The sequence below is a fragment of the Chironomus tepperi genome, unplaced genomic scaffold (genome assembly GCF_022539635.2).
Source record: "Chironomus tepperi strain 1889 unplaced genomic scaffold, CSIRO-AGI_Ctep_v1 contig_67, whole genome shotgun sequence".
Taxonomy (NCBI): Eukaryota; Metazoa; Arthropoda; class Insecta; order Diptera; family Chironomidae; genus Chironomus; species Chironomus tepperi.
The window spans coordinates 938,828-953,511 of record NW_027226189.1 but is presented as its reverse complement, the minus strand read 5'-3'; the positions used below and the strand labels follow the sequence as shown (position 1 = coordinate 953,511).

The following is a 14,684-nucleotide window of genomic DNA, read 5'->3' as shown; positions in this document are numbered from 1 at the left end:
TTCAAGACTGCATGTTGATCCATAAGATTGATTTAAATTTGCCAAAGAAATATTAAGTAGGTTGAATAAAATAAGGAATTTAAGCTTGAATCTGTTCATTATAAGTGATTGAAAACTACTGAAATTTATTAGATTGATAAGGATTAATATGAAGTCATCAATGAACTTTTATTTTGTAAACAGGTAGTTTGTTTTGTATTGTTATTATCAATTAGATGTGTATAATTATAAATTGTGAGTAATTTGATTTGCTCTCGTTCAAATGATGCTCAATGTCTAAACGTCATCCTTCCAAACGATGCCCTCAATCCAGTCAAGGTAATGAAACACATTTGCATAAACACCTGAAAGAGATTTGAGAGATTATTTGAGTTTAAGCTCTAAGTCGACTTGGATTTTGTAAGGAAATGTGGACTCAAGTCGACTCGACGCCATATGACTTCATATATTGCAAAATTCCAGTCGATTTCGTGCTCAGATTTGAATTCGTGGAATCAGTTTAATCACTAATTTGATATATTTACCTGGTTTTCCAATTGTTCCGCACTTCTTCAATCCAAAGCTAACCACTCCAATTTGAGTGTAAGTGCATGGGACATTCTTATCATTTCCAACCTGCAGTGGTCCTCCTGTAGAGATTTTCATTAATTATTCAGTATTATTGTGTTTATTTTTAATAAACTTACCAGAATCTCCCTGCAAGGTCATGGAAAAAAGAATGAAAAAATGAGGGATCGTTTTCTTATTACGTAACGTCCTTAGGGCCTCCTAAGTGGGTTATAAGGGGTCCGGGGGCCAAGCCTAAGGACGTTAGACTTTGGGGCTAGGCCTAATGAGGTTTGGCTCAATACAGTTAGGCCCTAACCAAGTTTATAACGAAGAGCCCACTCTTGGATGAGGAGGCTCAAAGGATCAATTCTATACGTTACATAATAAGTGAACGACCACGAATCAAGCTTGTCACTTAATAAATCACAGTCATCATTCTCATATTTACATCTCTCATGAACAAATCAGAGAGAATTGATTCCTCTCATCTGAGAAATTCTAAATTCATCTTAATTAAGCCTTATCAAATCTCATGGGGAAATCCCACGATTACAAAATTAATTCCATACTCACACTACACGAATCTTTATTCTCTGTATGATGTCCATAGCACAACATAGTATCATTCATCACTCTAATTGATTTACCAAATGCCTCTTGACATTCCTCAAAATTAAATTTTTCCAACGATACTTTCAGTAATTTTTCTGACGATGATTCGCCAAAACCCGTTCTACCAAAGCCAGATGCTATTGCATTATAATTCTCATGAAGCCTCGTTGGCATGCAAATTGGTAAAATAAATTCATTAATGGTCACTGTTGCATTTAATCTCAGTAAGCCAATGTCATCATTGAATGTCCTAGTATTGTAAGTTGGATGTTGGAAAATTTCTTGAACGCCATAAATAAATACCTCATCGTCATTTTGTGTACGGCTGTGCATGCCAACTTTAACGAATTTGACGGCACCGTAGCTGCGAGGATAGAGACAGTGAGCGGCTGAAAGTATGGATTTTAAATTGAAGATTAATTGAGGTAAAATTGGATTGACAGGGGAATTTATGGGATGACTTTGATGTCTGGGAGGTAGTTTTAAGTGATGCAATTGGTTTCTAGAGTGCTACAATCGGTCTCTAGAGTGCTGAATCTCTAGAGAGCTGATGATTACTAATTATCGACAGCAGGTGATGAGAAATTACATAATTAACCAGAGTGCAACATGCAGCATTTGTCAATATTCTGGAAAGCACACGGTGTTAGATAAGCTCCTGAACTGATTCCAAAAGAGACTCCAGACCCGACTCCAGACCAGACTCCAGACCAGACTCCAGACCAGACTCCAGACCAGACTCCAGACCAGACTCCAGACCAGACTCCAGACCAGACTCCAGACCAGACACCAGATCGTACTCCAGACAAGACTCCATACCAGACTCCAGACCAGATTCCAGACCAGACTCCAGAGCAGATTCCATACCAGACTCCAGACCAATTTTGATGAAATCCAGCTTCAAGTCGGAGTCAAGTCAATCTGAGACCGGAGTTTCAGCCATTTCTACGCAGTGTACTTTCCTGGCTTATGTCTAGTCCAAATCTTTACATTCCCGGAACTTTCCATGATATTACTAGACTCAGGTCGACCTATTCAAGGAATACTTACCAGTAAGGACAAATTTTGGAGAAATTAGAGATCCTCCGCATCCCCATTCACCAGGATCACCCTCATTGTAGCCTAACAGTGCTTGATGTGGGAATTCATAATAATCAGCTTCAGTTCCACCTGAAATAATTGAAATTTCAATAATTATTCAGAGTTAATGTATAAAAATTGAAAAAAATCAGCTTTAAGATCCATTCTTGCATTAAATTGTGCCTTATCACAGTCAAAACACATAAATTCGGATCTATAAAGTCAAGCATTGAATTATAACCCAAGCAAGACTGCTGATTTATCAAACTATCCCAAAACTTTATAGCCATCGATGATAATTCATTGTTAAATAATCCTGTTATAAACTTAAAATTTTCAGCAATAAATTCAGCTTCATTATTCACTGTTTCATCTCATGTTATCTGTTTATACAATTCCCAAAAAAAAAGGAATCTCTGCATACAGCAAACAAACTCATCGAATAAACAGTTTAAAAACTTTTTTTTTAAACATGCATCCTGAACATACACTTGACTCTGCTGAGTTTATTGTTTATTTATTTTCAAGAGAAAATAAACAAAATAAAAGTTTTCTTTTTTGTGTATTTACCAACAATCAACGGGACTGATTTATGCTTGCACTTGTCTATTGTTACTTCATTTTGCTGCTCTGAGATGAGAAGTGATTGAACTAAAACTTTTTGAACGACGGCTTTTGCATACTCTCGGCACTCTGGAAATGAAAAATAAGGGAATTTTTATAGACTTTAAAAATTTAAAAGGAACAAAAAGATGAAATTTTTAACGGTTTTTTGAAATTTGAATTTTTAACGTATTTTTAAAATTCAAATTTTAAAAAACAAAATTTTTAATGTATTTTCAAAATTCAAATTTTTAACGGAATTTTGAAATTTAAATTTTAACGTATTTTTAAAAATCAAATTTTCCACGCACTTTCAAATTTCAATTTTTTAACGAACTTTCAAAATTCAAATTTTTACCGTATTTTTAAAATTCAAAAATTTCTCAAAAACTCTTAAAAATTTCAAATAATCTCATCAATTTAATGCTCCTTAAATACACAAAAGAGACCAAAAGACTCTCATAAAAAATACTCGACAACCGGAAATACATCAGATTGCACCATATGATTCAATTATTTACGGATATCTTCACATCTTCTTCCACATAAAATATATATCATTGATCCTTACTCTTTTGACTTATTCTCAGCGGACGTTCTGTTGTCGTTGTCGTCGTTGTAGTCGTGCTTGTAGTTGTCGAAACAGAAACTGGACAGCAGACAGTTCTATCAGTCTGACTACAAACTGTCGGTGGATTTGAACGCACTTGACCTGCTCTTACTATATCCATTACAGGTTTGCAGTCATTAATTTTTAAGCAGATTCCTAATGAGTTGTCTTTTAGACGACATCGCTGACCCAACATTAAATCAGCAGTTCCAGTGTGGCAGCAAGCGAATATAAAAATGACAATTTTAAAGCTGCTAACTCTCATTGTGGATGACTGAAAGGAACTAAGATTATGATTATTATTATATTTTTTTGAGCAGCAACTGGACTTGTTGTGTAATTTTACTAAGAATTGCGATAAGATGAATAACAACACAATTTAATGGGAGAATTTATCAAAAATATGTGATTGTGTGCTTAGGAACTAGATATACAGTCAGTGAACTACATAAGTGACCTTGACCAATTCAGATAGTTTGTTTATGCTGGCTTTATAGCTTTAGAGGTCATTCTAAATTTTTAGCCCTAGTAGTACAAGTGAAGAAGGCAACATGGTCATTTGGAAGCCATTCCGGAGCCTTCTTCACATGTGTTGCTCGGGCAGCTTCAGTAATTAGGGCAAAAAATGAATAAATTCTCTAATTATTCGCAAATTATCTACAATCACATGCAAAATATCCAGATGTTCAGTTCCTACAAACATAGCAATCCCCCTCTTCATTTAAAACTCCTTAGTAAGCTATGCAGGAATAGCAAACGGGATTAATTAAAATAAACACGTCAAAAACCCCAAAAAAAAGTGAACAAAAGGAATTTTTTTCTGTGGGAATTCCGAAAAATTCCCATGGACTTTATGTTAAAAATTTTATTCTCTCAAGTGCATTTCTTCCCTTTTTTTCGGAAGGCTTCGGCATTGACAGAAGCACAAAATAATAAAGAGAAGATGATAATTCGTATTAATAATGAGGAGGTAAAAAACGAGCATTCATTCATTCATTCATATACTAATAGTGCTGCATCGGTATCCCATATGTTATTCTTTCTCTTTCTTTATTCCCTTTTGCGGGGAATATAAATAATAATTTATATAGGCAGTGGCGGCGGATGATAAATGGATGTGCATGGTAATGTGAATTTTATCATTTAAAATATTTTACAAATTTATTAAAATTTAATCAAATTAAATAAAATTCAAAAAAAAATTGAAATTTTAAAAAATTTGAAAATTTAAAAAATTGAAAAAAATTAAAATTTGATAAAAATTCAAAATTCAACAAATTTTAAAATTCAATAAAATTTAAAAATTCAACAAAATTTCAAAATTCATTAAAATTTAAAATTTCAATAAAGTTATAAAATCATTAAAATTTAAAATTGAATAAAATTTAAAAATTTAAAAATTTATTAAAATTTAAAAATTCAATTAAAATTTAAAAATTCAAACAAAATTTAAAAATTCAATAGTGGTTAAAAATTCCATAAAAATTAAAAATTCATTAAAATTTAGAAATTGAAGGAAATTTAAAAATTTAATAAAATTTAAAAATTTAAAAATTGTAGAAAATTTGAAAATTCAAACAAAAATAAAATTCGTTTAAATTTGAAATTTCAATAAAATATGAAAATTTAATAAAATTTAAAATTTGTTAAAAATTGAAAATTTAAAAAAATCTAAAAATTTAGAAAATTTAAAAAAATTGAACATTTTAAAAAAATTGAAAGTTTTAAAAAAATTTAGAAAATTTAAAAAAAATTTAAAAAAAATAAAAAAATTTAAAAATTCAATAATTTTAACTCAATTCCCTCAAAACATCATTCACCGCCGCTCCTGCCCATATCAATAAGTGTATCGCAATGCTCCTACTTGTATGTTTGTTTGTTCATCGAACGCAAAGTGTGGGAATTTTTTTTCCTCTTCAAAATGAGACAAATTTTTATTGCTGTGTGTACAATAATCCACTGATAGTGCTCTATGATCATCAGCGATCACTCGCATGTATATGTGAGCCTCTATGACTGTATTGGTGCTGAGAACCAAAATAAAGAGAAGTGAGGGAATGTGAGAGAATGTTTACATGTTTATTTCCTATAAGAGGGTAACAAGAAGCATTGAGGACTACCTGAAGTAGTCGTGTGAAACGTAACATTTTTTTGGTTTGTTTTCTTCTTGGTAGGGGAAGGGGATGTCGACGAGGGAGTGGTAATTGGAATAATTTTACTTAGTTTGACTATATTATTATATTAAATTGTACTGAATGTCACACAAACTATTTATTTAAGGCTTTTGTTTGTACTTGATTCTTATTTCGATATTTAATTCAGTTATGTCATTAAATGTGAATAGCAATTTGGATTGTCATTGTTGGACTGTAGTGGATTTTTGATGGAATTGTATTAATTTGATGACTAATGGAATGAAATTAGTATTAAGGATCAGAATTTTATAGTTTGTGTGGCAGCATATGGTACTTTATGGATTATGAAGGCAGTTATGAAATTCATGTGACTTTTTTGTTGAAAAATGAAATTTGTCGCATTACTTCGAAGGTACACGATGGAGAAAAGTTAGAAAATACGACTACAGGATGACTTGACTGCGGCCAAAGTGTGGCTAAACACTTAATTAATTTAAGGCTTATAGAAACACACTTAAGACTATTTTTTTATACTTAAAACTATTTACTTACGTATGAATAATTAATTGATCAAAAATGTAAGTTGATTGTGTATTTATACAATGACTTATGACTCTCCTTAAAGCATTGCTTCATTCTTAATGCTTAGCTACTATCATTACATCATCTTGAGTCCTATGGGTGTGATAATCTTATCTCTTAAGCAAGAGCTAATAAGAATAATCATGAATCAATCCACTAAAAGCAAACTAATTGACAAGTTGGTCGGTCATTCGTGACCTACGGAAGCGCATTTTCCGCAAGCAAAATCTGAATAGCATATCCATAGGGAACTCATGCTTAAATTCGAACCCATGGCTTTTAATTCTCAGTCAAATGCTTTATCTCAGGGATCGAAGCCTCTGATTTTTTAGTCGACGGCGGTTAAAAATCGGCTTAGCTAAGCGGAAATTTTTAGCCGGCTAAAATACCCGCTTAGCTAAGCCGATTTTTAGCCGCCGACCTAAGCGACTTCGATAAAGTTTATCTACTACGCTACTGAGCCACTTTAATCTTAGGTTTAAATATTGTTCAGCTCTAGTCAGACACAAGGTACATTTTATCAAGCCGGTAAACCAGAGGAAAAGAAATGTAGGTCGATAGACAGACGGACAAAGTACGAATAATATCGTCTTTTCCTATTGGGATAATGCGCCAGAAACACCCAAAAACAATCAAGTCACTTCATTTTCGCAATCATCTCACCTTAGTGCCTCACCCTTCACTTCATTCTCATTCTAATTTCCCATCCAACAAAAAAGCCTCAGCAATAAGAAACAAAGAAGAGAAATCAAAGAATTCTTTTAAGAGAACGAAGAAAGAAAGAAAGAAAAAAATTGTTTCACATGCAAAAGGACCTCATTGAACTCAATAAAGAGATACAAGAAAGAATGAGAATGCAGAGCAGCAAAAAACAGCAAAGAAGGAAGAAGAAGTAAGTAATGCATACATGCGAGTATCACAACACAAACACATCCAAACGAATCAAGCAGCATAAACAGCCACGCGTTTGTCAGAAATTTTCCCACACTCGATTTGTGTATGGATATGCATACTACGTACGTAGATTCCATGTATATAGGAAGGGGTCGATTTACAATATCATGAGAACTTTTTTCTTCCTTCTTTTATTTATATTAAGCAAGTCCCTTTTTATTTTTATTTTTATTTCCCAAAGACCAGACGGGAAGAGACTCGACAAAATTCCATCACATAAAGACTATTTAGTCTACCGACAGCACTCAGTGATATCAGAAGTGGAATTGAAAAATAAAAATAAAAATAAAATGACAAAAATACCAAGATCAATTGACAATAATCAAAGGAAAGAAATGGATAATTTGGGAATAGCAAATAGCCGTAAAGTGAGCGAACCAATTAGTTACATTTTAAGCATAAGCACGGCACATAGCCAAAGAATTTTTTGTGAAAGTAATAAAAATAAAAATAAAATTTTATTTTTTTTCTTCTTTTTTTCCGGCAGAACAATTACAAGAGCCAAAAGCCATTATTGGAAAAGCGACGACGTGATCGAATAAATGGAAGTCTAGATGAACTGAAAAATCTTCTTCTAGCTATCAAGCAACGAGATGTGAGTAATACTCAATATTGATTATAATGACTTATGTCAATAAATTCATGTTGCGAATACTTTATGCTGACATTCGTGGAACTTGCTTCTTCTTCTTCTTCTTTCTACTGCTGAGTGAGTGGATATACCAAAACAATCGAAAAGCATTCAATGAAAATTTTGTGTCAAAATCAATTCAGTGTTTATGGATGTATTAAGATAAGGTTGTTGTGCATAATGGGATTAAATGAGGAATAATCAGTAAACAGTAAAGGCTTACGATGTGGATAAATTATGTGAAAAGTAAACATGAGTGAATAAATTTATTTCCGAAGGTCATGAAGTGTCTGGATATTGTATGAAATGTGGAATTATTGGTTATGTGTGGAATATGTTGGGGATGAGTGAATATTGATGAATAATTAGTGGATGACAATTTGGAAATGTGATTAAGGAATGGGATTTTGTGAGGTTTAAACTTGCTTGGTCTTGCTATAATCATAAACAGCGCAACGTAGCTAGTGCAACGCTACATTGCCTTGTCAACAACAAGACGCAAGTTGCGCTAATGGAATCGTGACGACTGATTTTGACCCATTTTTGAGGTGCCTATGTGGCTCCCGAAATTGTGCTGTTTGGAAATTAAACATATTTATTCAGTTTTTTTATTTGATTTATCATTTAAGCACGTGTAGTGTACGAGAAAGTGAAATTTTTGAGACAATTTCTGAGTTTGCGCTGCATATATCAGAGATATGGCTTAGACAACTTCTTGATATACTTAACAGAAGTCCACCTTCAACAGTGTCTCTATCCGGGTGACTAACAGGTCTAGAAAGTGCCACAAATGAGTCTTGAGGATAGCACAGTAGTACATAGTCTTTGTGATCAAGTAAATATGCCATAAATTTGAAATGCTGAACCCGAACAGCACTACATGCTCGATAGGGCACTGCTACGTCGTCGTACCAAGGTCAAAATACTTAGTTTTATTAATGACAACGTGAAAGCTGAATTTGACCCATTTTTGTGGCAAAAAATGGTGTTCACAGCATGTTTGCCGGTCAAATTACTTGTAAAGACAAGGGTTCAATTCCAACCAAATGTCCATAACTCATTCATTCCTTAATATATCGTCAATGTGACAAGAATTCACAAAATACTCACAATATCAACACCTGCATTCAGCAAAATTAAGTTCAATGACATCAAAAGTTGATTTTAAACTTCAACAGACGACAAAAAGACAAACAGCATCACTCTACTTCCTCAAATCATCTTCCAATTTCAGCACAAATGAAAATATTTGATTTTATATGAAAAATGACTACAATATCAATTGTTGGAATTCTTAAAATGAAATATTACATGACATTAATATTTCAAACGTGAATGACATGAAAAATTACTCAAATTATTCTCATTTTGATAATAAAAAATGAGGAAGTAAGAGGAAAAATAAGGAAAAAATCAATTCTGGATGTGTTTGGCAGATGAAAATTTTCCTATCTTGTGATAACAACTGTGACCTTATTCCTTAACATCTTTCATAATATTTTATCAATATTTAGTGATGCTAGAGGCATTTTACTTGATTATGATAAGCTTGATTATTACTAATTTAGTAAATAGCAAATTTCTTGTGATTCAATAATTTAATAAATTGCCAAAAAAATTATCTTATAGACGAAAAATAATCTAAACTGGATGTAATTTTCATAAACTTTTGGAGAATATTGGTAAATTAATGGCGTAAATGTTTTAATTTTGTTACGGCTGAGTTGGCTAATTTTGGAGCAATATTGCTTTGAAAATTCATAATTATGATCGTTAAGGAATTTCACGGGTAATTGAGTTTATTTGCTGTATAGATTGTGGGCTGTAGATGGGGAATTGTTGGATATGGAGCAATTTTTGGGGGAATATTCTTAAAGATTCAAGAGAAATTCTCAATGCATTGGGGAGTTTCGCTTTAAAACGCGGAATTTACCCGGAAAGGACACGACGCAGAAATAGGCGAAACTCTTGGTCAACGCGACTCTTGTCTCGGGCCAGATGCGAAGAAATCCGGCCTCAGGAAAGAGTCAATTCGGCTTAAGTCCAGGGTCAAGTCAATTTGAGGCTAGTCACTGGAATTAGAATCAAATCGGCTTGAGGCGGGACTTTTAGCAACTTCTAAGCAGTGTTCCTTACGAGTTACGTTACGGAAGTGTCCTCAAGTGATTTCAAACCAATTATTGTATCAACCAGCTTCAAATGGACAATTAAATGTAGCTAATTCCATCACAAATCTGAATTTGCTACCTCAAATCCAAACAAACAGCAATTTTAAGCCACAAACCTCCTTGACAGCTCACTGTACAGATTCTACATCAATCTGATGCCAGCCAGACATCAGATTCATTTCACTCAAGCTACCCTAATCCCAAATATCTCCAAAATCCAGCCAATCAACATGTTTACAAAATAAAATTCTCATCAACAATTCCAAGAAACATTTCCACACAAACAAATCATAAATAAGCAGCAACAAAACAAATCCTCATTCCTTAAATAGACTTAAAATACAAACAGATACAATATTTTTCTGACAGAACTGTCATATCCACCCGTACGTTAACATTTATTATGCCAGATAAACCATTAGATAAAAAAAGTACATACAATAGACTATCAAGCACATCCACGTTAAATCCCTCGTAGATGCCATAAAATGCTGAGCTATTAAAAAGTCATGCGGATTGAAACTTTTTTTTACTTCCTTCGTCGAATTATTTTTTTTCTCGACTTCTTCCTGTGCAGGAAAAACTAATAAAAAAAAGTTCTGCTATGGCTTTTGCCCATAAATTTTACGCATACAATGGAAGTTCTGGCATATACAGTAACATGAGAATGGGAACTAAAAAGATATCATAAAGTCCAACTTTTGCCACAATTAAGCAAAATAAAATTTATTGATGGCAATTTTTTCCGCGACATGAATTCTTAAATTTAATAAGCACCGAAAGCAAAGTCTTTAATGTCGATGGGCCATAAAAATGGGGATGAAAGTGAAAGTTTCTTTTGGTCTAGGGATGGTTTCTTGGTGATATTTGGTAATTGGTATTGAGAAAAATTCTCGAAAATTCAGTCTTAGCTAGGGTTTGAATCCTAGTGGTCAAAAACAGTCCTAACGGTGGACATGATCGAAGGAAATTCAACTGAAGTGCCTAGAATCACTGCTTTAGTCGTATTTCTTATGATGTCCCACTTAAGTGACTCTGCTTGATGCGTGAGCGTAGCCTGAGACTTATAAAGCGGTAGAAGACATGCTCTATATGATTCTGAGCAACTAGACATCAACTTGCCATCATCTTAGAGTTTACTCCCCATAAATGGCTCAAACACTGGCTACTTGTTGTTCATCCCCAATTCCAAAGGTATTACTCTCTCCATCAACAGCTATACCCATCCCTATTCCTATATTCCCCAATTTCTATCTATATCCAACATCCCCATTCTCCCATCTCTCCACACTCATTTGGGGATTCAAAAAATAATAATAATAAATTATGAAGGCGGATTTCCCCAGAATAATACACAAAAAATATACACAGCACATAACTGTGGCACAGCACATCGATAAATGATTTGCAAACAGTAACAACAAAAAAAAAATAAGGAAAGTCATTTAATGAATAAGAACGAATAGAGAAGAAAAGGAACAGAAAAATAAGATATTTCAGCTCCTCTCATTCGTCTTTCCGTGCATCGCTGTGAGAATATTAAAAGGAGGAAATGAGACGTGGAGAATGGAAACAAGGAAACAAAGGAAGGAAGAGGAAGCAGAATTGAGAACAACGATGATGAAAGGAAAGACGAAAAAAATACAAAATTTTTAAGGTTGTCGAGTATGTTTATGGGAAATTTTTTTGTATGTTACTGTCCTGAATGACTGATCTATAGCTTATCGTGTTGCTTCATCCTTTGTGATTCTTAATTTTTATTTCAACTTTTCCTTTCTGTTGCCTAATTTTTTTTTCACAAAGTCACTATGACAATGTTCTTCTTGTTCCTCTACATTGTTAAATTAATCTTTTTTTGGTAGTGATTAATTAAAATGGTGGGGATGATAAGGGACATAAGACATAAATTTTTTATTGTTTTTAATTCTCTAAAGGAAAAACACTAAAGAGGGTCGTGAAAGTGAATTTATAGCTGAAAATTAAAATAACCATATTGTTCTATACATTCTATTTTTGTGTATATTGTGCCTGAAATTGTGAAAGATTTATTTAAATTATAAGGAAATGTTTGAGCATAAGTTCGTAATTAATGGGGTGTGGTGGGAGTTTGGGATGAGATTGAGGTTTGATACTATTTATGCACGGTTCCAAAGGGTCTTATTCTACTCTAGAGAGTCTTTTTCAGTCCCAAAGTGTCTCTAACAATCCTAAAGAGTCTTTGTTAACTCTAAAGCATCTCTATCAGGCTTTAAGAGTCTCAATCATGGTTTGAGAGTCTCTATGAGGCTCTGAGAGTCTCTATGAGGCTCTGAGAGTCTCTATCAGGCTCTGAGAGTCTCTATGAGGCTCTGAGAGTCTCTATCAGGCTCTGAGAGTCTCTATCAGGCTTTGAGAATCTCTATCAGGCTCTGAGAGTCTCTATGAGGCTCTGAGAGTCTCTATGAGGCTCTGAGAGTCTCTATGAGGCTCTGAGAGTCTCTATGAGGCTCTGAGAGTCTCTATGAGGCTCTGAGAGTCTCTATCAAGCTCTGAGAGTCTCTATCAAGCGTATAGAGCCTCTATCCATCTTACAGACCCTCAGTCGACTTCAACGTGTCTAATTAGATCCCAAAAATAACCATTAAGCACTCTTAAGTCTCACTTTAACTTTATAAAACTGGCAAGCTTCCATTTAAATAATATCAACCCCTTCTACACCAATTAAACTCGCATAAAACGATCCAAAACCCCAATTTTACTACAGTCATTGTCGTAAAGCACAAGCAATTAAGAAATGACTGACAAATTTTCATTATAATCCATGCTAATTACCGCAAAAAAAAGAAGTATTTTCATCATTTATTCAATTAAAAATAAACAAAAGAAGAAAAATCCGTCCAGCATAATAATAAATTTTCATTCAGCATAGATGATGACTATCATCATCCTTCCTCATATTTCATCATATTTAAAATAAAATGAATAGCAGCATAAGATCATAACATGAATTATTAATGTCGAAAAAGCAGCAAGAAGCAAAAGACAAAAAAATTTAATCGAAATATATCTTTACAGCCACTCCGCTATGCACGATTAGAGAAAGCCGACATTCTCGAGATGGTTGTGAAATATTTGAAAGATTTAAAGAAGCGTCGTCAAGCAATGATTGCGGCAATGGAACCAACATTATTTCGTAGCTTTAAAATGGGATATCTTGATTGTACGAGAGCCACAATTGACTTTATAAATGAAATTGAAACGCCTACAGATAGAAAGAAGCAAATTATAGATCATATTACAACGGAATGCATGTCAACGCTCAAGAATCAATGTCCATCGATAAATTTCAATCAACATCATGATATTGTATTTGCCAATGTCAATCCACCAGAGCATTTTATGCCATTTCCATTGTTATCAACAGCACCAACATCATACGATAGTAATCATGATATGGAATGGATATCAATTGAAGAACGCTTGGGTTTCTCGCCAATAGGTAAATCAAATTTCATTTTACCTGATGTTAAACCATTATCCGACATCATATCCCCACCATCGAATGTAAAAGATATCAAATCATCGCCGATGGTGTCATCGACATTGCTTAAAATTGTCGAACAACCGGAACGTCAAAGTGCCTTTAACATTGTCATCAATAAGAATAACAATAATAATAGTTCAAACACAATAGATACAAGTCTTGAATCACAATCGACGTCAGGCACATCTGTGACATGCAACGATGATATGCCACAACAATCCATTTTCATAAATGACATCAACACAAGTGACGATGATGATGATGATGAGGATGGTGAAGATGTCGGAAAATTAATTATCGATGACCACAATAATAATCAAACAGCATGGAGACCATGGCTTTAATGAGATTATTGGTTATTGTTGAGAAATAACTAATTAATTTGTATACTTGAATGAGCTTTAAAATTTTAAATTTTCAAGTTTTTCTAATGATTCTGTTTTATTTTTTTGGTTTCTTTTCCTATTGTCAATTGCAATGAAATTTAGATTTAAGGAAGAAGTTTAAAATTTGATGAAATTATTATTTTTGGATATTAGAGATGAAATTTGTTAAGGATAGACAAAATTGAGATTTTTTTCGCTTCTGATTTGATGATTTATTAATAAGCTGATTTGATAGATTTTGCTGAATTGCTTTGCTTGCTTAATTTAAGCTAATGTTCTCAATATTCTTGAATATGCGCGGAGCATGTTCATGATTATGCTTAAAAATTAAGTAACATAATGAGCTCATTAAGATGAATAAGCTCATTCTCTGACTAGCGGCCATAGTCTTGGGATCCAGAAAAAGTTCCGAAATTGCTGAGCTTGAAGTCAACTCTAATTTTATATGAAGTCAAGTCAATTTAAATCGACTTTTCCATACAAAATCCGAGTCAACTTCGAGCTCTGCGGATTTGAATAAGAGTTAGCAGGTTTGGACTCTACAAAATCCGAACTCCAAAAAAAAAGTGGATTCGGACTCCATGCAGTCCGGACTACAAAGTCCTGCCAACTCTGGTTTGAACACCTCAATCGCTATTTTCGAGTCTCGAACTAGTGATTGACGTCTCGGTGTTGTTAGAGTATCAATAAAATTTGCCTGCCAATTTCCAATACCAAATGAAAGTTCTTCATCTCCTCTAAAACTCACAACCTTCAGCATCAGCTCTCAATTCAGTTCAACAACCTCGCACATAAAAAAGTCGTCATTCCTTTATGCTTTCACTCAAAATTAAGCAATTCATAAGAAAAAA

The 14,684-nt window shown here is 33.5% G+C and overlaps 2 protein-coding genes across 4 annotated transcripts; one reads left to right on the top strand and one right to left on the bottom strand.

Moving 5' to 3' along the window:
* Positions 1-149: 149 nt before the first annotated feature.
* LOC139100627 (venom protease-like) lies at positions 150-3,751 on the bottom strand. Its single transcript, XM_070653311.1, has 7 exons — positions 3,416-3,751; positions 2,812-2,934; positions 2,212-2,331; positions 1,123-1,550; positions 687-696; positions 525-629; positions 150-344 (listed from the first exon to the last, which is right to left on the bottom strand). Exons 1-7 carry the CDS (start codon positions 3,717-3,719, stop codon positions 277-279), a joined length of 1,158 nt encoding a protein of 385 aa, XP_070509412.1. The 5' UTR covers positions 3,720-3,751; the 3' UTR covers positions 150-276.
* Positions 3,752-6,712: 2,961 nt separating this feature from the next.
* LOC139100586 (transcription factor HES-1-A-like) lies at positions 6,713-13,984 on the top strand. 3 transcript variants are annotated; one of them, XM_070653237.1, is made up of 4 exons: positions 6,713-7,063; positions 7,307-7,493; positions 7,613-7,720; positions 12,979-13,984. In XM_070653237.1, exons 1-4 carry the CDS (start codon positions 6,975-6,977, stop codon positions 13,789-13,791), a joined length of 1,197 nt encoding a protein of 398 aa, XP_070509338.1. In that variant the 5' UTR covers positions 6,713-6,974; the 3' UTR covers positions 13,792-13,984. The 3 variants fall into 3 exon arrangements, with proteins under 3 accessions (XP_070509338.1, XP_070509340.1, XP_070509339.1); XM_070653239.1 differs by having other exon boundaries at positions 6,960-7,187; positions 7,312-7,493; XM_070653238.1 differs by having other exon boundaries at positions 6,960-7,187.
* The last annotated feature ends 700 nt before the right edge of the window (positions 13,985-14,684 follow it).